Source organism: Piliocolobus tephrosceles, chromosome 12 (genome assembly GCF_002776525.5).
Source record: "Piliocolobus tephrosceles isolate RC106 chromosome 12, ASM277652v3, whole genome shotgun sequence".
NCBI lineage: Eukaryota > Metazoa > Chordata > Mammalia > Primates > Cercopithecidae > Piliocolobus > Piliocolobus tephrosceles.
Genome location: NC_045445.1, coordinates 82,350,591 through 82,376,419, shown reverse-complemented (window position 1 = coordinate 82,376,419; position 25,829 = coordinate 82,350,591). Strand labels below are relative to the sequence as shown.

Genomic DNA, 25,829 nt, shown 5'->3' with positions numbered 1-25,829 from the left:
AAGGATGCACAGAAATAACATTTGACATAGGAACTAAGTGCACGAAGGGAAGCCGGCTGTGCGGTGACCGGAGTTGCAGGTTACCAATCTTGCTGAAGGGGGCTCCACTGGACCCCGGGTCGTAGGCGTGTGTGGTGTGAAGGGGGAAGACGACGGGAGAGGATTGGCTGGGAGGAACCCGGAGCTCCAGTTGGTGGGTGGACGGAAGCCGCAGGGGGGCGCCACTTGCACTTCGCGCTCAAGCGACGGGCTCTTCAAACCGTGGGAGTGGCGCGGCGGGAGGAGTCCCTGGACTCCTCAATCGAGGGAGCTACTCGCGAGGTAAGGGGCGCGCCTGACCGGCTCCTAAAGCGCACTCGCTCGTCCGCACTCCTCGTGCTCCGAATTCAGCCTCGCCACACCCGGGATTCAGAGCCCACAGAACTTCTCAGCCCCGTGTCGGCGACGAGGAGCTCATGGTAAAACAGCGCCTAGGGTTTCGCTTGTTTGTTTGTTTTTAACAGATGCCTACGACTTGTAATAGGCTGCCTCATAAAATGAGTCTATGGAAACGGTTGCCAGGGCCGGCGAACGGCGGCTCCCGGAAGTCCTTTGATGCTTTGGTAACAGTGAAGCTACTGGACCAATAAGCGCCTCTTCCGGTTTTGTCCGCGGTCGCCCAGTTCTTCTTTATCAAGGTTGCCTTTGACCCCGGGAAAGAGATCTTCCGGGTTCCTCTCTCCCCAAGATGGCTGCTGAGGACGAATTACAGCTGCCGCGGCTCCCCGAGCTGTTCGAAACGGGCAAACAGTTACTGGACGAAGTAGAAGTAGCGACTGAACCTGCCGGTTCCCGGATAGTCCAGGAGAAGGTGTTCAAGGGCCTGGACCTCCTTGAGAAGGCTGCCGAAATGTTATCGCAGCTAGACTTGTTCAGGTATGGGGGAAGATAGTAATAATGGCTGAGAACGAAGGTAATAATGGTTACCAAGGGTGGAGCCATTGCGTCTGAGTGGAGGGGACCTTTAGTAGTGAGAACCTTTCGTTCCTACTTACCACTGCGATCTTGTGTACATTGTTTACATTCCCCACCTCTCTTCCCAGAAGGTTGATATCCCACAACTCTGCTCCCTAGTGTCTGCTGATTGCAAGGCATTGGGTGTGAGCGCTCAGCCACTTTCATTAAGTGAAACTGGGCGCTGTTACCCGTGCCTCCTCCCTCTGCTCCACTCCCAGCCCAGCCTCCCACTCCGTCCCCCAGGAGCCAAGGGCCACAATTTGAATGCCTAGCCAGGCTTCACTGCCTCCTTTTTGCTCTTCCAGCCGAAATGAAGATTTGGAAGAGATTGCTTCCACCGACCTGAAGTACCTGTTGGTGCCAGCGTTTCAAGGAGCCCTCACCATGAAACAAGTCAACCCCAGCAAGCGTCTAGATCATTTGCAGCGGGCTCGAGAACACTTTATGAACTACTTAACTCAGTGCCATTGCTACCATGTGGCAGAGTTTGAGCTGCCCAAAACCAAGAACAATTCAGCTGAAAATCACACTGCCAATTCTTCCATGGCTTATCCTAGCCTCGTTGCTATGGCATCTCAAAGACAGGCTAAAATAGAGAGGTGGGTCAATAGCTATAATATGAGGGCTGCACAATGGCAGTGCTTTTTGGGGGCATGCTTTCTTGGTGGTTGGTGGGGGGCCAGAATGGTGTGTGTCACTTTCTTGGTTCTTATTGAGCATAGGCCCTGGGGAGAGCAAACTTTCCTGAGTTTTTCAAGAAGCCTCTGCTTTTGTTGAGATGATTATACTTACCTATCAGACCCCTACTACCTTATGGTTGCCAACAGCAGCAATGTAATTTAGCAGAGTGTCTCCCAACCTTTTCCACATCCATCATAGCAATGTTCACATGGTACAGTGGGGTAGGTGTCTCTGGAAGACAAAGCTAGGCCCTTTTATGGTCCACTGATTGAGGAGCTCTGTTCAGACTGCTGGAGTAGATGTGTAACATCCTGAACTCATCTTAGTCCTGGCACAGCTCCATCGTGTGATCTTGGAAAAGTTGCTTACTTTCTTAGGTTTTTTGTTGTTGTTGTTTGTTTTTTAAACAACATTTAATGGGTGGTCATGCTGTCTAGGAACCATGCTAGGCACTGGGGATACAAAGTATATAGGTGTTTGTGTGAGTATGAGTGGTCCGTGCCTTGGAGGAGCATACAATCTGGTGAGGAAAACGGGCATAGAAACAGAATATCAGTATAAACTGATGTTATGGAGGGTTGTACAAGGTACTATGAGAACAGACGGGAGGGGCACCTAACCAAAGGGAGCAGGAGAGAGGAGAAAGCTCCCTCGAAGAGGTGACTCCTGTGCTGAGTTCATTAAGGGTAAATAGGAATATCCAGAGGAAGAGGAGAGGAGGGCATTAGCCAGCAGAGTATGTAATAGCCTTAGTAAAGCCACAGAGGCATTAAAGAAACAGTGGTGAGTGGAGATGTGTAGGACGAAAACAGCAGCTATAAGCAATTAGGTGATGGTAGAACACACAGAGGGTGGTGGTAAGGGGGAAGGAATGATACTGAAGAATGTTGTAGGGTCCACATCAAGGAGAGCCTGGGATGTGAGGAACGTGAAGAGAAACTTGTTGCTGAGAACTTGATTAGGTATTTGAATCCCAGCTCGACTGCTGTGATTAATCACTGATTTTTGGCAAGTTATTTAATCTTTCAGTACCTGAATTTCCCCAGCTGCAAAATTCAGATAATAGGTCCTTCCTTATAAAGTGGTTTTTGAGGATTAAAAGAGAAATATATATAAAGCACTTAGCACAATGTTTGACACAGTAAACACTCAAAGTCAACTATTATTATTTGTGGCTAAGAGTATGGGTTGTAGAGTGAGAGACCTGGGTTTGAGACCCAGCTTTACTTATGATCTGTTGGACTTTGGGGAAGTTATTTAACCTAACTGAGCCTCAGCTTTCCTCATATGTGAAATCTAAATAATAATGGTACAGATGGTCCCCGATTTGCGATGGCTTGTCTTAGAATTTTTTGACTTTATATTGGTGCAGAAGCAATACACATTCAGGGGAACATCAATAAATTACATGAGTTATTCAACACTTTATTATAAAATAGGCCTTGTGTTAGATGATTTTGCCCAACTGTACGCTAATATAAGTGTTCTGAGCATGTTGAAGGTAAACTAGGCTAAGCTATGATGTTCAATAAGGTGTATTAAATGCGTTTTCAACTTCCCATATTTTCAATTTATGATGGATTTATTGGGATGTAGCCCCGTTTTAAGTTGAGACGCATGTGTACCTACCTCAGGGTTAATAAGCACAAATGGGAAAAAACACGTAAAACAGCACAATATCTGGCACATGGTGAGTATTCTGTAAATGTCAGCTGCTATCAGATAGGACACGCCAAAGAGCTTACTCTGGTTGGTGACTGAGATCCACTGAAGAGTTCTGTTTCTTTTTTCTTTTGATACAGAGTTTTGCTCTTGTCACCCAAGCTGGAGTGCAGTGGCGTGATCTCGGCTCACTGCAATCTCCACCTCCTGGGTTCAAGCAATTCTCCTGCCTCAGCCTGTGGAGTAGCTGGGATTACAGGCACCTGCCACCACTCCCGGCTAATTTTTGTATTTTTAGTAGAGATGGGGTTTTGCCATGTTGGCCAGGCTGGTCCGCCTCGGGCTCCCAAAGTGCTGGGATTACAGGTGTGAGGTGCTGTGCCCTGGCTGTTTCTTTTCAAATAGTAGCATGATCACATTTGCATTTTTTTTTTTTTTTTTTTGAGACAGAGTCTTGCTCTGTCGCCTGGGCTGGAGCGCAGTGGCCGGATCTCAGCTCACTGCAAGCTCCACCTCCCGGGTTTACGCCATTCTCTCGCCTCAGCCTCCCGAGTAGCTGGGACTACAGGCACCCGCCACCTCGCCCGGCTAGTTTTTTGTATTTTTTAGTAGAGACGGGGTTTCACCGTGTTAGCCAGGATGGTCGCGATCTTCTGACCTCGTGATCCGCCCGTCTCGGCCTCCCAAAGTGCTGGGATTACAGGCTTGAGCCACCGCGCCCGGCCTGCATTTTAACTAGTACACTCTAACAGCAGTTAGGAAACAATGAGGGAAAAGATTAGACCCAGTTAAGTCACAAAGGTGACTGGGGTTTACTATTGCAATGGTAGAGGGATGGGGGAATATATTTAGGAGGGTTGAATCTACAGGAAACCTGGTGATCAATTGGTTGTGGAAGGTGGGATAGAAGGAAGCAGCAAGGAAAGATGTCCATGTTTCTGATTTAGGTGGATGGCTGTGAAATTTATTGAGATGGGGAAAGAGGAAAAGAGAAGATGGGGGAAGGGGAGAGTATGAATTTAGTATTGAAACATGTTGAGTTTAAGGTGCCTAGGAGATAAGTAGAGGCATCTGTTAGTCTGAAGCTCAGAGGAGAGGCTTGGTCTAGAGAGCTGAAGATGATTCATTTATTCAAAAATATTTATTAATTCCTTCCTGTGTGCCAGGAGCTGTTCTAGGTGTTAGAGAATCAGATAAAGTCAGTGCTTCTATGGAGCTTTTATTCTGGTGCTAGAGAAAAACAATAAGCTAGTAAATAATGAAATTTCAGCTGGTAAGGACTATGAGGAATAATAAAGTTAGGGGATAGTGAGTGACTGAGGATATGGGCTAGACTGATATGAAATGGAATTTAACATCCTGTCCTTTGTAAGTAGTTGGGGGCAGCCTGTCTGCAGGTAATAGATAGTTTAAACAGTGAGTTTGGTATCCAAATAATTATACAAAAAAAAAAAAAAAAAAACCTGCAAGAGAAAGACGAGGGAGTGGTCACATCTGGTTGGAGGGATGAAGAAAAGGTTTCAGAACATAATGGCATTTGACACCAGGCGTGGTGGCTCACACCTGTAATCCCAGCACTTTGGGAGGCTAAGGCAGGTGCATCATTTGAGGTCAGGAGTTCAAGACCAGTCCGGTCAACATGGTGAAACCCCGCCTCTGCAAAAAAAAAAAAAAAAAAAAATTAGCTGGGAGTGGTGATGCACTCCTGTAATCCCAGGTACTCGGGAGGCTGAGGCAGAATTGCCTGAGCCCAGGAGGCAGAGGCTGCAGTGAGCCGAGATCGCACCATTGCACTCTAGCCTGGGTATTGGAATGAGACTCTGTCTCAAAAAAAAAAAAGAACATAAATGGTATTTGAGATGAGTCTTACAGGATGGTTAAAACTAGAAATTAGGCTGAGCATGGTGGCTCATACGTGTAATCCCAACACTTTGGGAGGCCAAGGCGGGAGGATTACTTGAGCCCAGGAGTTCAAGAACAGCCTAGGCAACAAAGTAAGACTCTGTCTCTACCAAAAAATAAAAATAAAAAATTAGGTGTGGTGGCACAGTCCTGTAGTCCCAGCTACTCCAGAAGCTGAGCTGAGCTGGGAGGATCACTTGAGCCCCTGGAGGTTGAGGCTGCAGTGAGCTGTGATCGCACCATTGTATTCCAACCTAGGTGACAGAGTGAGACCCTGTCTCAAAAAAAAACAAAAACAAAAACAAAAGAGTGCTCATTGTAGAAAGTTTGCAAAACAGAAGAATATTTTTTAAATTAAAAATAAGCCTCAATCCTAGCACTCATGATGATTATTGTTAACTTTCTGGTGTGTTTCCTTTCAGATATATAGTTATTTAAGCTAATAAATTTGGAATGCTGTAACTATCCTGTTTTTTTAACCTGACATACCGTGAGCATTTCCTCGTGTTTTTTGAAACCATGATATTGAATGTTCCATGCTCTAGTTGTACATTAATTGTTTAATCTGTTATTATCAAATATTTAGATACTGGTTTTTTGCTATTCTGAGTAATGCTATAAGCAAACATCTTTAAATGCATCTGTCACTGTTTCCTTAGGGTAGATTTCTGGAGCCAGTGACTGGGTCAAAGTGTTTGAATATTTTGAGGCTCTTGACATATGGTAAAAGTGTTGCTTTCCACCATAACAGAGTTTCAGAATATGTTCCACTGCATTTGTCTTGGATGTTAATACTTAGAAAATCCAGCTGGGTGGCCGGACACAGTGGCTCACGCCTGTAATCCCAGCACTTTGGGAGGCCGAGGCGGGTGGATCACCTGAGGTCAGAGGTTTGAGACCAGCCTGGCCAACATGGCAAAACCCCATCTCTACTAAAAATGCAAAAATTAGCCAGGCATGGTGGCCGGTGGCTGTAATCTCAGCTTCTTGGGAGGCTGAGGAAGGAGAATTGCTGGAACCCAGGAGGTGGAGGTTAAGCTGAGATCGCACCATTGCACTCCAGCCTGGTCTGACAACAGTGAGACCCCATCTCAAAAAAAAAAAAAAGAAAAAAAAAGACAATCCAATTGGGCAAACAGAAAGTATCTATTGTTTTGATTTGCATTTCTTTGGCCTGCCTGCTTTGAATGTTTTTCTTAAATGCCTGACAGATATCAACACTTAACTTTATACTAATGTCTCCCACATTCATATCACTAGCCCAGACTCTTCCTGACCTTCAGACCCATACTTGCAACACCCTTCCTTCATGGGTGTTTCACAGACATGTCATACTTTGAACCCTTGACTTTTTAACCCCCAAATGTGCCTCCACAGCCATCTCAGTAAGTGTACCACCATTGACTTAGGTTTTTAAACCAGAAACCTAGGATTTACCTTCAATTCCTCCCTTTTTCTGAATTTTCACATCCAGTCTATCAGCAAAGGCCTGTCCATTCTAGCTACAAGAGGTATCTTCTATCCTTCTATTTCTCTCCATCTCCACTATCATACCTCAGTCTAGGCCACCAACATTTCTCACCCTAGATAGATAAATCAGCTCCAAGGCCTTGTGTGATCTGCTGCCTGCCTCTTTTCACTCTCACCATGTGTCATTCTCCCCTCGTTCACTAGACTCCAGCCACAATGACTGTCTTTCAGTTCTTTGAATAGACCCAGCTCTGTCCTCTATAGAATCTCTGTGTGTGCAGTTCTCTTTGCATGGAATGCTCTTCATATGACTAATTCTTCATCCTCTAGGTCTCAGCTTGAATATCACTCCTCAGGCCTTTCCAGATCAGTCTCTTTAAGTAGTTAACAACTATTATTCTCTCTTTGCTTCATGTTTGTTTCCTTCTTGGCACTTATGTGCAGTCATTTCATGTGTCTTTCTGAGTTTTGTCTTTCTCCCCTACTACAGTGTATACTCTGAGGGCACAAGCCATTTCTTGTTCACCGTGTTATGCCTGCCATAGAGCTTGGCATATAGAAGTTACTAAAGCAATACTTATTGTTGACAAGCAGAAGAAACAAGATGAACAAAAGCCCAAAGCCAGGGTATATTTAGGTATGTTCAAAGACCATGTAATAATCTGGTTTGGCAGAGGCTAAGAGGAGTATGGTTGCAGCTCTGCGTAAAGAAGTGATATGTATATAAAATAGTGAAAAAGAAGAAAGGCAGAGGGAGAAATACAAGTTAGCATGTTATGATAGTACTTCAAATAGGAAGGAGTGATAAAAAATGAAGTTATAGCTATCAGAGATACTACTTTTGCAAGAAGAGTTTACATGGTTAGAAAACAAATTACTCAGATCCTTATTTACTTTCTGGAAGTCCCCCAACCCATGCCTTTAGATATTGAGGCCGTCTTACATAAAACACCTGAATGGTGTGTCCTCTCTCTCAAAACCTGTTTCTTCATGTATGTCCTGTATTTCCCATATCTGAGGAGTATGAGTCTGGTTGAGTAACAGCAACTCCATCCTTTTGAGAGAAATAGAGAAGTGAACGCTGGATAAGTAATGAGTCTAGTTTTGGATTTATTGAATTTAGGTCCTAAAGTGGCAACTGGATAGTCATTTCCATAGACAGATTGAAATGTGCAAGTAAAGTTTATGAGACTGTTTTGTGACTGATGTGAAAGATTTAGGAGGCCTCTGCTTTGGTTGGTGTAGATGAATTTGCCAAGGAAAAACATGTAGACAGAAAAAAACTCAAGGATAAAACTTTGGGGCAAATTAAGGGAGAAGGAAGAGGAAGGAAAGAGCAATCAGAAACTCAGTAAGGTAGCCGGGTGCGGTCTCTCACGCCTGTAATCCCAGCACTTTGGGAGACTGAGGTGGGTAGATCACGAGGTCAGGAGTTCGAGACCAGCCTGGCCAAGATGGTGAAACCCCATCTGTACTAAAAATACAAAAAAAGTTAGCTGGGTCTGGTGGCAGGCGCCTGTAATCCTGGCTACTCGGGAGGCTGCGGCAGGAGAATCACTTGAACCCGGGAGGTGGAGGTTGCAATGAGCCGAGATTGCGCCACTGCACTCTAGCCTGGGCAACAGAGCAAGACCCCGTCTCAAAAAAGAAACTCAGTAAGGTACAGATACTTACAGGAGCCTGGAAAAGAGAAAGCAAATGTTATGTCTTCTTTGAAGCCTTTCCCTAATTATCTTCCCTCCCAGATACCATGGCATTTAGTTCATGTTACTTATCACAGTATAACTATCTGTCAGTCTCTAGACTTGAAACTCCTCAAGGTGAGAGACTTTGACTAATTGTATCTTAGTATCCTAATTATATCATTGTATATAATTGCATCCCTTGGTGCCCAACCCAGTAATTGGATCATAGTAGGTACTTGGAGGTGTCTTTGGGAGAGACAGAGTGGTCATAAAAAGATGGAAGCAAAATGCCGTAGCAGAAAAAGCCTAGACTTAGGAGTCAGACCTGGGGTAACTAATCCAATTTCTACCACTTAATAGATGTGACATCATTTAGCAACCCCCCCAGCCTCAATTTCTTTATCAGCTAACAGTGTATTGCTGCTTACAAAGCACTTTGATTTGTGTTTTTCCATTTGATCCTTGTAACAACCCCATGAAATAGACATTCTTGTCCCCATTTTAGAGATTAAAAAAAGCAGGGGGGCGCCAGCACTCCGAGAATTGAATTGCCCAAAGTTACATAGCTAGTAAGTGGCTAGGTTAGGATTTAAACTCAGGTGTTCAAATTCCCAGTTCAGTAACATTCCCACTGTAGCATAGAAAAGAGAAGAGTAGGCCAGGTGTGGTGGCTCATTCCTGTAATCCCAACACTTTGGGAGGCCAAGGCGGGCAGATTGTTTGAGTCTAGGAGTTGAAGACCAGCCTGGGCAACATGGCAAAACCCTGTCTCTACAAGAAATACAAAAATTAGCTGGGTGGTGGTACACGCCTGTAGTCCCAGCCACTCAGGAGGCTGAGGTTAGAGGATGACTTGAGCCCAAGAGATTGAGGCTGCAGTAAGCTGTGATCACAGCACTGTACTCCAGCCTGGGTGACAGAGTAGAGACCCTGTCTCAAAAATAAAGAGAAGAGCGATCATTTAAAAGGGTAGAAAAATGAGTTGAGGGAAAGTGTTTCTAAGACAGGGGAAAGGCGCCAGTAGAGTGAAAACTAGCTGCTAACAACAAGGAGGATGATCAATAAATAGAGTGAGGCCTGGAAGAATGTGTGTGGGGTACTAGATTGATAACAAAAGTGGAGTGGTAAAGACATTACCTTTGATCGGGCATAGTGGCTTGTGCCTTTAATTGCAGCACTTTGGGAGGCTGAGGCAGGAGGATCATTTGAGGCAGGAGTTCGAGATCAGCCTGGGCAATGTAGTGAGACCCTGTCTCACTCTAAAAATTTAAAAATTAGCTGGGCATGGTGGTGTGCACCTGTCTTAGCTACTCGGGAGGCTGAGGTGAGAGGATCACTTGAGCCCAGGAGCTCGAGGTCAAAATGAGCTGTCATCACACCACTGCACTCCAGCCTGGACAACCAAGCGGGACCAAAGCAAAACAAACAAACAAAAAAAAGACATTACCTTGGAAATGCCTTGGTAGAGACAGAATCAGCTCCTTAAAGACAAGAGTAAAAGAGGAAGAGAGAAGTTATAATTTTTTTTTCTTTTTTTTTTTTTTTTTTTTGAGACAGAGTTTTGCTCTGTTGCCCAGGCTGGAGTGCAATGGCATGATCTCAGCTCACTGCAACCTCCACCTCCCAGGTTCAAGCAATTCTGCCTCAGCCTCCCGAGTAGCTGGGATTACAGGCGTGTACCTCCCTGCCCAGTTAATTTTGTACTTTTGGTAGAGACGGGGTTTTTCCATGTTGGTCAGGCCGGTCTCAAACTCCTGACCTCAGGAGATCCGCCTGCCTCAGCCTCCCAAAGTGCTGGGATTACAGGTGTGAGCCACCGCGCCCGGCCAGTTAGAGATTTTATGGTGAAGAGGGAAATTGAATTCTACATTGGCTGGCCATCTGGTGAGTGTGATGGTGATAATAGTCTTCACAAAAGATGAACAAAAGGATGGCTGAGCAAGGGTGACCACTCAGGCAAAGTTTGACAATAATGGTTTGTAGTTGAACCATTTGATACAAGTTTCTAATTCCTTAACTCTCTTCAACAGCTTGGGAACAGAGAAAGGGAATGGAAGTTGCCCAGGGTTAGAAGTGTTACAAGGATAGTGGATTGTAGGGCAATAGGGAGTATTTCCATGTAATGGCCCACCATGGGGAATCTTAACAGTGATGAAGGTCTAAGACTGGTTTTCCATCTGGTCCTTGGAGCCCCAAAATTTCACTGCAGTGCCTCAGGGTGGGGGAGAGTGTTGGCAGCCCTCCTGATTTAACCAAGGTAAATTTTACTTGTTTATTACTTATGGGAGTTCCATGGCATCTCTCATTAGAAGAAAAGGTTCTTTTACTAAGACAAAATGGTTTAAAAAACACTGGCCCAAATGAACAAGTGTTGAGTTAGAAGTTTAAAAGATGACGAGCAGGCTGGGTGTGGTGGCTCACACCTGGAATACACTTTGAGAGGCTGAGGCAGGCAGATGACCTGACATCAGGAGTTTGAGACCAGCCTGGCCAACATGGCAAAATCCCATCTCTAGTAAAAATACAAAAATTAGCTGGGTGTGGTGGTGCACACCTATAATCCCAGCTACTTGGGAGGCTGAGGCAGGAGAATCACTTGAACCCGGGAGGTGGAGGTTGCAGTGAGCCAAAATTGCGCCAATGCACTCCAGCCTGGGTGACAGAGCAAGACTCTGTCTCAAAAAACAAAAAAAGGTGATGAGCAACCTCATAGAAGCTAGGAAATAAAAGAAAAGGAAGGAGCAGAGTACAGTAGTTAGGCCTTAAGCATGCAGAGAATGGGAAAAGAAACAAAAGAACTTTATTCAGAGGACTACTAGACTAACCCCGAATTTACCCTGAATTATATCATCCTAAGGTCCTCATATGTTATTTTTTTCCTGTGACAGGTACATCCAGGAAAGAGAGTTGGGGATAGGAGTGAGACTGGAGTTAAACATTCTCAAGTAGTATCTCTGATAGCATTCATGAACTAGGAATTGTATTTCTTTGTAGTGTTTTACTCAAAAAGCTTCCTAGGATGATGATGTGTCAGTTATTTGTAACATTATAGTAAATATCCAATTGTTAAGTAAAAGGAACAGAAGAGTCTAAAAATTTTTTAAATAGCCTTTTCAGAACAGTGGTTCTTGACTTTTTTTTTCCTTTTTTTTTTTTTTTTGAGATGAAGTCTCACTCTGGCGTCAGGCTGGAGTGCCGTGACACGATCTCGGCTCACTGCAACCTCCCACTCCCTGGTTCAAGCGGTTTTCCTGCCTCAGCCTCCCAAGTAGCTGGAATTACAGGCGCACGCCACCACGCCCAGCTACTTTTTGTATTTTTAGTAGAGATGGGGTTTCACCATGTTGGCCAGGGTGGCCTCGATCTCCTGACCTCATGATGCACCCCCCCCCCAGCCTCCCAGAGTCCTGGGATTACAGAGCTGAGCCACTGTGCCCGGCCGGTTCTTGACTTTTCATGGGTCATGGACCCCTTGCCCCTTTGATCATGTGATAAAATCTATAAAAATTTCTCAGCCAAAAAAAGAGAAAGCATATAGGTAGAGTTCTGTATAAAATTTGAGGGAGTTCAAGGACCACCCCCACCACACTGAACTCTCTGTGGACTTCAGCTTAAGACACCCTGATTTGGGTGAAGACCTACAGAGCAACATCTGATTCTGGAGAGTCTAAAGTGGGATTTCAAGCAGAGATATTTCAAGATATATCTCTTGGAAATCTTGATGTTTTTCCTTGACTTCTCTCTTTCCTTCAGGCTCTTACATCCAATAAATCAACATATCCTATCTATTTTATATTTTAAATATACCCACATCCCACTATCTCTATCACTACCTTCCTGTTTCAGGTCACCATCTCTCACTTGGATTGTGGCAGTATCCTCTTAATTGCTTTCCCTGCTTATATCCCTGCCTCATAGCTCCCACAGCCTATACTCCACACAACAGCCAGAGTGGCCCATATTTTAAAAAGTCTTTTAATGTCACTGTATTCATGTCATGTATTCAAAAGCCTCCAGTGGCTTTCCCATTCAAAATATCATGATATTTGATATTTTGGTTATTGCGACCTACCAGGTTCTACACATTATGGCCCTGGCTATGTCTGACTTCATTTTCTATCACTCTTCTTGACCTCAGCCACACTGGCCACCTTGATATTTCTCAGCCGTGTCAGGCCAGGCACACTTCCTACCTCATGGCCCTTGTATTTGCTTGTCTTCCTTAGCATAGTCTTCCAGATATTGGCATAGTTACTTTCCTGAAGTCTTTGTTCACGGTCACCTTTTCAGAGAGGTCTCTTCTGACTACCTTGTATATAATAGCACCACTACTTTTCCACCATCACCGTATGCACTTGACCTTACTTTTTGCTCTTCCATAGCACTTATCACAACCTAACTCATCTATTTCTTTTTGTCTACTCCCACTAGAATGAATGCTTCATGGGACCAAGGACTTTTCTTTTATACACTGCTGTGTCTCCAGCACTGAGAATGGTGCCTGTCACACAATAGGTACTCAGTAGATATTTGTCGGATGACATACTAGAATGCATCCTGAAAAAGAAAGGTAGCCAGGGTGCTTATGAGTCTTCAGATGATATAAAGATAAGCCAGAAGAGCTGGGAACATTTTGCCCAGAAGAAAAAAAGAGTTGACCATTTTTTAGGCTGTTTCACAAGGCATTCCTGCATCAGTGGAAGGTAAATGACCTCTAAGATTCTACGATTCTTTGAAGGTGTAATTCCCAAAATGGAAGCATCATAGGAAGCACTATGTTGCGATTCTAAGCACCCACCCTAGTAAAGGTCAGTATAATCAAATGACTAAGGTACTCATCGTCCCTAAAAGACTTGCTGAGATCCGGTTACTTCTGTATTTTTCTGGCTTCAGAATGTACTCCTCAGCCCCTGCTCGGTCCTTGTCGTCTGAGGGAACTGCCTGGTGGCAAACTCTGGGGTATAGAATCTGTATTCCTGCCAAGGTGGAAATTGGCATGCTTACTTACTACGCTGTCATTTGCAAAGATGAAATCTTACTGAGGCCTTCTTTTGAAGGAATACCTCTTTATTTGTAAGTTCATGGGTAATGCTTTTCTGTGGAACAGATACAAGCAGAAGAAGGAGTTGGAGCATAGGTTGTCTGCAATGAAATCTGCTGTGGAAAGTGGTCAAGCAGATGATGAGCGTGTTCGTGAATATTATCATCTTCACCTTCAGAGGTGGATTGATATCAGCTTAGAAGAGATTGAGAGCATTGACCAGGAAATAAAGATCCTGAGAGAAAGAGACTCCTCAAGAGAGGTAAGCCTGGCCAAAGAAAGCTACTGCCAGAGATTTGAGTATTTTACAGGAGATCAAATTAAGATCCTGTTAAGTCTCCATAAAATCACGTTTTTATCAAGATGAGTATAGAAAGGCCAAAGGGTCACTAGAGTAACCTTTTCTTTAATTTAATGTGGTCCCCAGTGCTTTTTAATCTGTAACACACTTATAGTCATTTGTAATGTTGTGGTATACCATGGGGGACAGAAGAGTCTCTGAAATAAAAATTGGTTTTGGTTGTGGAAAGCTGTGGCTGCTGAAGGAAGGCATAGGGAGTTAAACCTTTTAAAATCTGTGCTAACTGGCCACTATGGTGGCTCATGCCTATAATCCCAGCACTTTGGAATGCCAAGGCGGGCAGATCACTTGAGGCCTGGAGTTTGAGACCAGCCTGGCCAATATGGCAAAACCCCCTCTCTACTAAAAATACAAAAATTAGCCAGGTGTGGTGGTGCATGTCTGTGATTCCAGTTACTCAGGAGGCTGAGGCAGGAGAATCGCTTGAACCTGGGAGGCAGAGGTTGTGGTGAGCTGAGATCATGCCACTGCACTCCAGCCGGGGGGAAAAAAGGAGACTCAATCTAAAAAAAAAAAAAAAAAAATTGTGCTGACTATAATAAAGGGGAAGAGAGAAAGAGGATGGGAATGGAGAAGAAAGGTAGAACTGGAGGAGAGGGAGAAAAGAGTAGGAAGAATCTGAAACAAAAGACCAGGGGGATATGCTTAGGTTGGAGGAGGAATTAGAATTTAAGCTTGCCACAATGATGCACTCTCACACCTTTAGATTACCCATGTAGGAGGCACAGCAAGGACATTTGCATGCACGGAGTGTCCAGTAAACTGGTAAAGAAACCTGGCATAACAGCTTTGGCTGTCTTTGAACATCATAACCCTGTTTTGGAGCTGCCGCTTCAAAAGAATAGGCTCTGCTGCCACTTGTTCTTTGGTTCAGGACACAACATGAATTGGGTTGAATTTATCAGCAAGTCACAGCCATTTATTTAAGTCCTCAGAGAAACCTCTTCCTAATTTGATTCGTACTAATTAGCCCAGGAGCTCTTGCCTCGGGATAACATCAACCTAGTTCTTCATGTTAAGAGATCAAAGAATGAACAATTAGTATTCTAAGGTCATAAGGCCCCTTGAGCATGTCTAGATGAGTGCTTTTCAAGCATTTTGAGGCTGGACTTTTCTGGGTCCTGTACTGTCCCTTTCTTTGTGTGTGGGTTTTTTGTTTTTTCTTGTTCATTTGTTTGTTGTAATTGTTGTGTTGTTTTAATGTCCTCTCATGTGGTATTGGAATTGGTTCTGAAAGTGATCGAGCTAGAACTAAGTGAGCACCTTTTCTTTAACCATCCTTTGTTTCAGCATGCCCCTAGAAAGCCAAGGTTCCTTGAAATTTTCTATATACCTCTATATGGAAACTACTAACTATTCCTTGCCCCTTTCATTTAGGAATATTGACTGCTAAAGTTCCGTAGAAGTTCTTGACAGTTAAGTGCATAATTACATTGGAAGAGGTTTTAGAAGAAGGGTTGTAGTGATTCAACTTTTTAACTGAAGGCCAGGCTGAGGAAAGGGGCTTCAAGTTCACCTCAAGGGATTTAGATGGAACATGGAAGAGGACTTTGGAATCTTCTTCTTTGGACAGGGTATTTTAAAGCCAAGTAATTTTTTTTTTTACTTCTAGTGACATGATTTCTGGGAGAACTTTCTGTCTTTTTTGCAAGGTACTCAGGCCCCCTCAGGAGAGCTAAGGAACCTCCACCATTAGTGTTCTGCTACTATATCTTAGAGACTGATAAATAGAAAGTGAATTTTGAATCCAGAGCTTTTCAAGCACCTGAAGACTTGAGAGCCCATATGGTAGGTTGGATAAAATGGCAATTTCACCTCTCATAATTAATTTCCTTTTTAGGCATCAACTTCTAACTCATCTCGCCAAGAGAGGCCTCCAGTGAAACCCTTTATTCTCACTCGGAACACGGCCCAAGCCAAGTAGGTAGTACTAGAAAGGGGTTTGCTTTGCAGCCCTCTGCTTTTATGATTCAATGTGGCAATTCATGAGTGACCCACAGACTGAGTGGTGTTGAAAAGTCATGATCTCGGCCGGGCACAGTGTCTCACGCCTGTAATCCTAGCACTTTAGGAGGCCGAGGTGGGTGGATCACCTGAGGTCGGGAGTTCGAAACCAGCCTGACCAACATGGAGAAACCCCGTCTCTACTAAAAATACAAAATTAGCTGGGCGTGGTGGCATATGCCTGTAATCTCAGCTACTAGGGAGGCCGAGGCAGGAGAGTCGATTGAACCTGGGAGGCAGAGGTTGCAGTGAGCCGAGATCACACCACTGCCCTCCAGCCTAGGCAACAAGAGTGAAACGCCGTCTCAAAAAAAAGAAAAGAAAAGAAAAGTCATGATCTCACCTATGGAAGTTGTTCTTTTATTAAAGGGACGTTATCTCTCCTGAAACTTTCACCATGTCTGTCTTCCTCAGACACTTCCATCACAAACTCAAGCTTAAAAATAGGTACACATGGGCCAGGCACGGTGGCTCATGCCTGTAATCCCAGCCCTTTGGGAGGCCGAGGCAGGTGGGTCACCTGAGGTCAGGAGTTCAAGACCAGCCTGGCCAACATGGCAAAGCCCCGTCTCTACTAAAAATAGAAAAATGAGCCAGGCATGTTGGCGGGCACCTGTAATCCCAGCTACTCAGGAGGCTGAGGCAGGAGAATCGCATGAACCCAGGAGGTGGAGGCTGCAGTGAGCTGAGATCACCCCACTACACTCCAGCCTGGTCGACAGAGTGAGACTCCATCTAAAAAAAAAAAACAAGGCGCACATGTAAACAAACAAATAAAACAGAAAAAAGGAAAATAATTGAACGGAGAATTGTATACTTTAAAGGTTTTTTTTTTGTTTTGTTTTTTGTTTTTAACATTATTCGCACTCTTCCTGCCTTCAGCTACAATTCTCAAAAGGACATATTTGCCTCCCTATGATTTAATTCTGAGTTCTTGAGATACTTTTCCCTAGGGTGGCATGAGAGTCTCCTTGTTTTCTGTACCTTTCAGAGTCACCAACTGTGAATACCCATTCCACGGTGTCTTCACTGCTTTGTAGAGCATTGGCCTCTGGGATTGCTTAATGGGAGATGATCCTGGGCTATTTATCTTCTCATGAAAGCTCTGGACTTTAATGCCCCTTTCTGGATGCCTCTTTTTACATATCCTCCCGTGAGTTTGCACAACTCCTCAGAAGTTGACTGGGCAGGGAACAAGGCTGAAACACACACAGACTTTGTTGTTAAAGAGACTTTTTAGTAGTATTTTTTTGTTTGTTTGTTTTCTAAATGCAGTGTAATTTTTGCAGAGTATTTGGAGCTGGTTATCCAAGTCTGGCAACTATGACGGTGAGTGACTGGTATGAGCAACATCGGAAATATGGAGCATTACCGGATCAGGGAATAGCCAAGGCAACACCAGGTATGACGGGGTAGAAGGGAAATAGTTGTACCACTGGTCTTTTACTCCCTGGCAATTAAGTTCTCACCAAGTGTAGTTGCCCTTTAGGAGCAGAAATAGTGGGGACAAAGATTCTGAGTAATAGAAAGATTCTAGGCAGTATTATGTTTATTATTAAATAGCAAATGATTATGAGAGGATGGGGACAGTGGTAGCATAGTTTGTAAAACTCTCTAAATGTCATGACATAAAAACAGAGCAAGCTGTGTAGAAAACTCAGTCTATGGATAGCAGTTCCACATCTGGTAATGGCAGAGTAGGTTGTATCAGGCCAGCCCTTCATACAGGATAACAATTACAAACTGAACAAAATATTTTTAAAAACAACTACCTGAAGGTACTGGAAGGTCACCAAAAGCAGGTGTAAGCTGAAGGAGAGTCAGCACTTACAAGGAGGAAATGATACTTGGAACTCCTTGAGGGCAGGGACTTTGGCTTACTGTACCTTTAGTGCCCAACTTGGTAATTGGGTCATAGTGGGTACTTGGAATTGTCTTTGGAAGGGCAAGATGGAGAGGGTGGCCATCAAAAAGGTGGAAGCAATAGGGTATGACAGAAAAAGTATGGACAGACCTGGGATGAACAGTCCGACTCCTGTCACTTTTTTTTGAGATGAAGTCTCACTCTTGTCCCCCAGGCTGGACTGCAATGGCGCGATCTTGGCTCACTGCAACCTCCGCCTCCTGGGTTCAAGCAATTCTCCTGCCTCAGCCTCTCGAGTAGCTGGGATTACAGGCACCTGCCACCATGCCTGGCTACGTTTTGTATTTTTAGTAGAGATGGGGTCTCACCATGTTGTCAGGCTGGTCTCGATCTCCTAACCTCAGGTGATCTACCCGCCTCGGCCTCCCAAAGTGCTGGGATTACAGGCATGAGCCACCGTGTCTGGCCCTCCTGTCACTTAATAGATGGAATATCCTAGTCCCTCTGAGCTTCAGTTTCCTTATCTCATATATTACCCCATTTGATCCTTTTTTAAAAAGGAAAAATAGAGACAGGGTCTCACTGTGTTTTCCAGGCTAGTCTCAAACTCCTGGGCTCAGGCAATCCTCCTGCCTCAGCCTCCCAAAGCACTGGGATTATAGGCATCAGTCACCACACTTAGCTTCATTTGATCCTCTTAACAACTTCATGAAGCAGACATTCTTCTTCTCATTTTAAGATGAGAAAGTGCTCTGGGACAAATAGGTGAAAACAAAAAGAAAAAAGTAAAAATAAATAAGATGCGCTGGGCGCAGTGGCTCACACCTTTAGTCCCAACACTTTGGGAGGCTGAGGCAGGCGGATTGCTTGAGCTCAGGAGTTCAAGACCAGCCTGAGCAATATGGCGAAACCCCATCTCTACCAAAAATACAAAAACCAACCGAGCGTAGTGGCATGTATCTGTAGTCCCATCTGCTCGGGTGGCTGAGGTGGGAGGATCACATGAGCCCAGGAGACAGAGGTTGTAGTGAGCCAAGATCATGCCACTGTACTCGAGCCTGGGTGACAGAGTGAGACCCTGTCTCAAATAAATAAAATGAGGAAGTAGTCACTGAGAACTGACTTAAAGTGGCCTGACTAGGATTTAAAATCAGACCTTCAAATTCCCAGATTCAGTTCTGTTTCTACTATAGCACCAAAAAGAGAAGAGTGGTAATTTGAAAGGATTAGCTTTTCACCTGGGGGCAAACTGCAGTTACTATGATGTGGGGTAACTCAAACTTGGTTAGGAACTTGCAGTAGTACTGTTTGAGGAATGAGAGAACTGAGATCACGGTGACTAGCAACTGGAAAATGAAGGAAGATATCCCAGAAAAGAGAGAACCACAGAGAAGACGCCCTTTTTCTGTATATAGACCCTACTGAAATCTCTGGCTGACTATGCATGCACAGAATGGACTCTAAGCACCTCAACTAAGGCTAAAATAACTGTAACTGAATGGAGAATTCAGCTGTTGCCCAATGCAAGGGAGGTAGAATTTTGAGGCATTTTGGTTTTAGACAAGTTAATTGCCTGCTAAAATGAAAAATCAGTACTCTTTAGAGGAATGAAACAATTCAGAATCTCTACAATATATCATTTATCACGTCCAGAATTCAATTCTAAGCTATTAGACATGAAAAAAACAAACAGGAAAATGTGACTCATAACTCAGAAGGAAAGGCAATCAATGGATACCAACCCCAGGATAACTCACATGTTGGAATTAGCGGACAGGGACTTTAAAACAGCTATTATTTTTATCCTCAAGGGCAGAGAGCAAAAGATGTTTGTAATTAATGAAGAGATAAGAAATCTCAGCAGAGAAATAGAAATTATACACATAATTCTGGAATGGAAAAATACAATATCTGAAAATGTAAAGTCACTGGATCAGCTTAATACCAGATTGTTGCTGACAGAAGAGCGTGTCAGTTAACTTGAAGATCAATAGAAATTATCCAATCTGAAAAAAAAGAATGGGTAAAAGTAAGCAGTATGTCAGTAGCCTGCGGAATTATGTACAAAGGTCTCATGTATGTGCAATTGGAATGCCAGTATGAGAGGAGAAAGAAGGGAACAGAAAAACTTGAAGAAATGATGGCTAAAGATTTCCCAAGATTCAGAAATGTCAGCAAACCCCAAGCAGTTTAAATACAAAGAAAATCACACATAGGCACATTATAGTCAAACTGCAGAACACCAGAGAGAAAGAGGAAATTTTGAAATCATCCAAAGATAAAGTACACATTACAAATAGGAGAACAAGGATATAAATTATTGCTGAATTTCCATTAAAAACCGTGGGAGCCGGAGATGGTGGAACATCTTCAAAGTGGTGGGGGGAGGAACTTGTCAATGTATAATTTTATACCCAGTGAAAAATATCCATAAAATGAAGATGAAATTAAGGCATTTTCAGATAAATGAGAGCTACAAGAATTCTTCACCAGAAAATTGACATTAGAGAAATGCTGAAGAAAATTCCTCAGGCTGAGAGGAATGGTATCTATTCAGATAGAAATGTAAATATTCAAGTAGTGAAGAGCCTCAGAAATGGTAATTATGTGGGTAAATACAAAGGACTATCTCCCTCAACCCAGTGTTAAAAAACTATACGTGACTTCTCAAAGCAAAAATTACAGTACTGTCTTGTGAGGTTTATAATGTATGAGATGTAGTATACATGACAGCCATCGCAAAAAGGACAGGGTAAATGGAACTATTTTGTTTGTGAGATTCTTCTGTTTTATGTGAACTGATACGTGTATACAAATTACTCTAAAACTTAGCAGCTTAAAATAATCAGCGTTTATTGTATCACATAGTTTCTGAGGGTGAGGAATTCAGAAGCAACTGGGTGGTCCTAGCTCAGAAACATTCATGAGGTTGCAGTCAAGCTGTCAGCTGGGGCTGCAGTCTTCTGGAAGCTTGGATGGGACTAGAGAATTCGCTGCCAAGCTCATCAATGTAGCTGAGGGCAGGAGGCTCACAGAACATTGCTCACAACATAACAGCTTTCGTTCCCCAAAGTGAATGATCTGAGAATGACCCAAATCAAAAGGCTCAACATCTTTTATAATCTAATGTTGGAATATGATTTCTGCCTATTCTATTGGTCATATAGACCAACCCTGATAAACAGTATGAGAGGGGACTCCATAAGAGCATGAATACTAAGAGGCTGGGATTGTTGGGCACCATCCTTGAGGCCCCCCATCACATCATTTTAACTCTAAGTAGGCTGGAAAGTTAAAGATGAACATTGTATTTCCTAGAGCAACCACTTAAAAAATAATTTATCAAGAGAATGAGAAAACAAGCCACAACCTGGGAGAAGATACTTGCAAAAGACATATCTGATGAAGGACTTTGTATATTTTACCCAAAATATACAAAGAACTCTTAAAACCCAACAACAAGAAAAGGAGCAGTTTTAGGCCAGGTGTGGTGGCTCACACCTGTAATCCCAATACTTTAGGTGGCCAAAGTGGGAGGATCCCTTGAGCCCAGGAGTTCAAGATCAACTTGAGCAACATGGTAAGACCCCCTCTCCACAAAAAAAAAAGGAAAACAAAAAGTTTTAAAAAACTAGCCAAGCATGATGGTTCATGCCTGTAGTCCCAGATACTTAGGAGGCTGAGGTGGGAGGATTACTTGAGCCTGTGAGGTCGAGGCTGCAGTGAGCTATCATCGCACCACTGCACTCCAGCCTGGGTGACAAAGCAAGACCCTGTCTCAAAAAAAGGGAGCAGCCTGATTAAGAAGTGGGCCAAAAACCTTAACCGATACCTCACCAAAGAAAATACACAGATCACAGATAAGCATGTGAGAAGATGCTCTACATCATGGCATTAGGGCAATGAAAATTAAACCACACTGAGATACCACTATACACCTGATAGAATGGCCAAATCCAGAGCACCTCAAATGTAAATGGAATAAACCTTCAAATTAGAAGTCAGGGATCGATTATCGGGTCTAGCTACATGCCGTCTATAAGAGATACATTTTAAATATGAAGACACAGATTGGTTACAAATAAAAAGAACAAAAAAGTTACATAGGTGGCTCACGCCTGTAATCCCAGCACTTTGGGAGGCCAAGGCATTTGGATCACAAGGTCAGAAGTTCAAGACCAGCCTGACCAACATGGTGGAACCCCGTCTCTACTAAAAATACAAAAATTAGCCGGGTGTGGTGGTGCGCGCCTATAATCCCAGCTACTCAGGAAGCTGAGGCAGGAGAATCACTTGAATCACTGAGGTTGCAGTGAGCCGAGATCACACCACTGCACTCCAGCTTGGGTGACAGAGTGAGACTCTATCTCAAAAAAAAAAAAAAGATATATAGGTTGAGCATCCTAAATCTGAAAATGAAAAATGAAAAACCTGAAATGCTCCAAAATCCGAAACTTCTTAAAGCTAATGTGATGCTTAAAGGAAATGCTCGCTGGAGCAATTTTAGATTTTCAGATTTGGGATGCCCAACCAGTAAGCATATGATGCAGATATTCTAAAATAAAAACCAAATCTGAAATACTTCTGGTCCCATGCGTTTCAGATAAGGGATACTCAACCTGTACCATGCTAACAGGAAGCATAAGAAAGCTGCAGTAGCTATAGTAATATCAGATAAAGTAGATTTCAAGACGAAAATGTATTATCAGATATTTTAAAAGGGCATTTCCTACTGATAAAGTGGCAATTTATCAGGGAGACACAGAAGTCATAAATGCATTTGTGCCTAATAATTTTCAAATTATTTACTTGAATACTTATAGGCCACTGTAGGGTTATTCATTGGCCCAATTTCAATATTGCATCTCCAGGAACAGAGAGGCCTGAGGCAGGGTTGGGACAGCCAGTCAGTGGAGCAGTCAGTACATACACATTTACCCATTAAGTTCTCTGTCTTCTGTGGGCATGGTTTGTGGTGCCCCAAAACAATTACACTGGTAATACTAAAGACCACAGATCACCATAACCAATAAGGAAAAAGTTTGAGAAACTGAGAATTACCAAAATGTGACACAGTGACACGAACTGAGCAAATGCTCTTAGAAAAAGGGCACCAATAGACTTGCTCGCTGCAGGGTTGCCACAAACCTTCAATTTGTAAAAAAAATAAAAATATTTAAAAATTTTTTTAAAAAAAAGGCTCTGCAGAGCACAGTAGAGTGAAGCACAATAAAACGAGGTATGCCTTCACCTTCTTTTCAGATACCCATGGAACATTCACCAAGGTGGATCATATACCAGTCTATGAAATAAGTCTCAGTAAATTTTTAAAAATTGAAATCACACTGAGTATGTCCTCAGACCACAATGGAATTAAATTAGAAATCAATAACACACCTAGAAAATTCTCAAATATTTGAAAATTAAACAATACACTTCTAAATAACCTATAGGTCCAAGAGGAAATTAGAAAGAAAATTAGAAAATACTTCTAACTGGGAATAAGTTCAAGAGATCTGTTATACAGCATGGTGACTATCGTTAATGGCTGGGTGTGGTGGCTCACGCCTGTAATCCTAGCACTTTGGGAGGCCGAGGCAGGTGGATCACCTGAGATTAGGAGTTCAAGACTAACCTGGCCAAGATGGTAAAACTTTGTCTCTACTAAAAATACAAAACTTAGCCGAGCGTGGTGGCGGCTGTAATCCCAGCTATTTGGGAGGCTGAGGCAGGAGAATGGGTTGAGTCTAGGAGGCAGAGGTTGCAGTGAGTCAAGATCACGCCGTTGCACTCCAGCCTGGGCAACAGAGCAAAACTCCATCTCAAAAAATAAAATAAAATAAAAATAAAATACAGAGTAGATGTTAAGTGTTCTTACTGCAAAAATAACAATGTGTGAGATGCTGCATCTTTTAATTAGCTAAACTATCCCATAATATGTACTTCAAAACATGCTGTACACCATAAATATATGTTTGCCCATTTAGAAATAAAGAGAATACTTTGAACAGAATTACAGTGAAAGTACAGCATCAGAATTTATGGGCTACAACTCGAGCAATTCTGAGATGGAAATACGTGTAACTTTCAACACTTGTTAGAAAAAAGGAAGATAAAATCAATTACCTAAGGTTTTACCTTAACAAGGGTGGGGGTCGGGCCTAGGGAACAAAGCAAGCCCAAAGTAAATAGATGAAAGGAAATAAAGGCAGGGAAGCTAGGGGTGGTCGTGGTCATGGTAGTAATGCACAAAAATTGGACATGTGTATACTCCCATGACCTGGCAGTCTCCCTCCTCAGTATATACCTAAGAGGAGTGAGACCATATGTCCACAAAAGACCTGTGCAAGATTGAACATGGCAGCATTATTTGTAATAGTCCACAGTGAATACACCACTCAAATGCCCATAAATAATAGAATGAAGAAATAAATTTTGGTATATTCCCACAATGGAAAACTATGTAGCAGTACGGTTAAACTATAGTTTGTTAGCTGTGACAAATATAGCTGAATCTTATAAACCTAATTATGAGTGAAAAAAGCCACATGCAAAAGAGTATATACTGTATGATTCCATTCATACAAACTTCAACAAACAGGTAATACTTGTGTGTGCTGGTTGAAAGTTAGTAAGTGTTCACCCTTAGTTGGGGATCATGAATGGAACTGGACCTACAGGGTCTTCTGAGGAGTTAGAAATATTTTGTATCTTGATCTGGGTACTGATTACACGGATGTGTTCAATATGTGAGAGTTCACTGAGCTATACAAATATTAGTATACTTTTCTACATGTATGTTATGCTTCAGTGAATATGAAAAAATACCCATGGACAATATTTATAATGAAAATAGGTGGCAGTGTATCCCCATGAACGTCACAATAAAAACAAGTCAGGGCAAATTACCCGTAGCCACAAGATCCAGCAGTTATTGGCATCTGTGCAGGAGAAAACCGGAGTTGACAGGCCATCTGAAAAACTTGACAAACAGAATTCCAAAACAGCATATTCCCTGGAAAGAATGGCAGTCCCATTTAAGAACGGCAGTTGAAACTAGGAGGGACGAGTATGAGGGCCCAATAGTCAGAAAGTCTGAAAGGGATAGAGTAGTCTAGTCCTTAATGAACTCTTGAAGTTGATCCACCAGGTCTCCCTTCCAGGACAGGGACTCACACTGAGGACAAATTGCTGAGAGTAGAATTGGAATTAAGCAGGACAGGAATAGAAAAAGAAAAGGTCCAGATGAAATTAGGAGAGAGGACCAGAACCAGGAACTCCAATCAAGCAAGTAATCATATTTCTTTAATGCACATAAAAACAGCAGAAAGGGAGCCTCTGTGAAGTTAGAAAAGCTACTCTGAACCGTGCTTCTTTCTGCAAGTTTAGGAAAACATTTCACGTAAAAATGAACAACAGGCTGTGGTGATGGTTGCACAATTCTGAATATAAAACACTGAACTGGGCTGGGTGGGTTGGCTCATACCTGTAATCCCAGCACTTTGGGAGGCGGATCACAAGGTCAGGAGTTTGAGACCAGCCTGGCCAAGATGGTGAAACCCCGTCTCTACTAAAAATACAAAAAAAAAAAGAAGAAGAAGAAGAAAAAAATTAGCCGGTCACGGTGGTGCGTGCCTGTAGTCCCAGCTACTCGGGAGGCTGAGGCAGGAGAATCGGCCCGAACCCGGGAGGCAGAGGTTGCCGTGAGTCGAGATTGCGCCACTGCACTCCAGCCTGGCAACAGAGCAAGACTTTGTCTCAAAGAAAAACAACAAAAAAAAAAAAAAAAAAAAAAACTGAACTGTATACTTTTAGGTGGGTAGATTTTATGGATTGTGAAATATAGCACAAAGCTGAGAAAAAGGGAACAGAAAATTATCAAAGTCAAACCCTACACAAAATTATTAGAAAAGAATTGGAAACACTACAGAAAGACACGCTCAAAAAAAAAAAAAAAACAGAACAAATCTGAAACATGGTATTCAAAAAAGAGTTGGAAGATATTCGGAAAATAACATAGGACATGGAAGGACAATATAAAGCAGGATTAGAAAAACTCAGAAATATGACAACTTGGGGAACATGAATCATTTCAGAAATACAGACTAAAGTAGAAGGAAACAAGAATGAGTGAATGCAACAGAAAATGCCTTACTATGGTAA

The 25,829-nt window shown here is 42.9% G+C and overlaps 1 protein-coding gene across 3 annotated transcripts in view; it reads left to right on the top strand.

Moving 5' to 3' along the window:
• Positions 1 to 232: 232 nt before the first annotated feature.
• The window catches only part of IGBP1 (immunoglobulin binding protein 1), a 32,700-nt gene continuing 7,103 nt past the window's right edge, over positions 233 to 25,829 (top strand). The window contains exons 1-6 of one of the 3 annotated variants that reach the window (XM_023202388.2): positions 233 to 321; positions 504 to 915; positions 1,302 to 1,595; positions 13,504 to 13,699; positions 15,639 to 15,718; positions 17,092 to 17,204. In XM_023202388.2, the coding sequence (XP_023058156.1) occupies positions 728 to 915; positions 1,302 to 1,595; positions 13,504 to 13,699; positions 15,639 to 15,718; positions 17,092 to 17,204 (871 nt within the window). In that variant the 5' untranslated portion in view covers positions 233 to 321; positions 504 to 727. Of the gene's footprint in view, positions 916 to 1,301; positions 1,596 to 13,503; positions 13,700 to 15,638; positions 15,719 to 17,091; positions 17,205 to 25,829 lie in introns of all 3 variants that reach the window. The other 2 variants (XM_023202387.1, XM_031936597.1) reach the window with 2 other exon arrangements.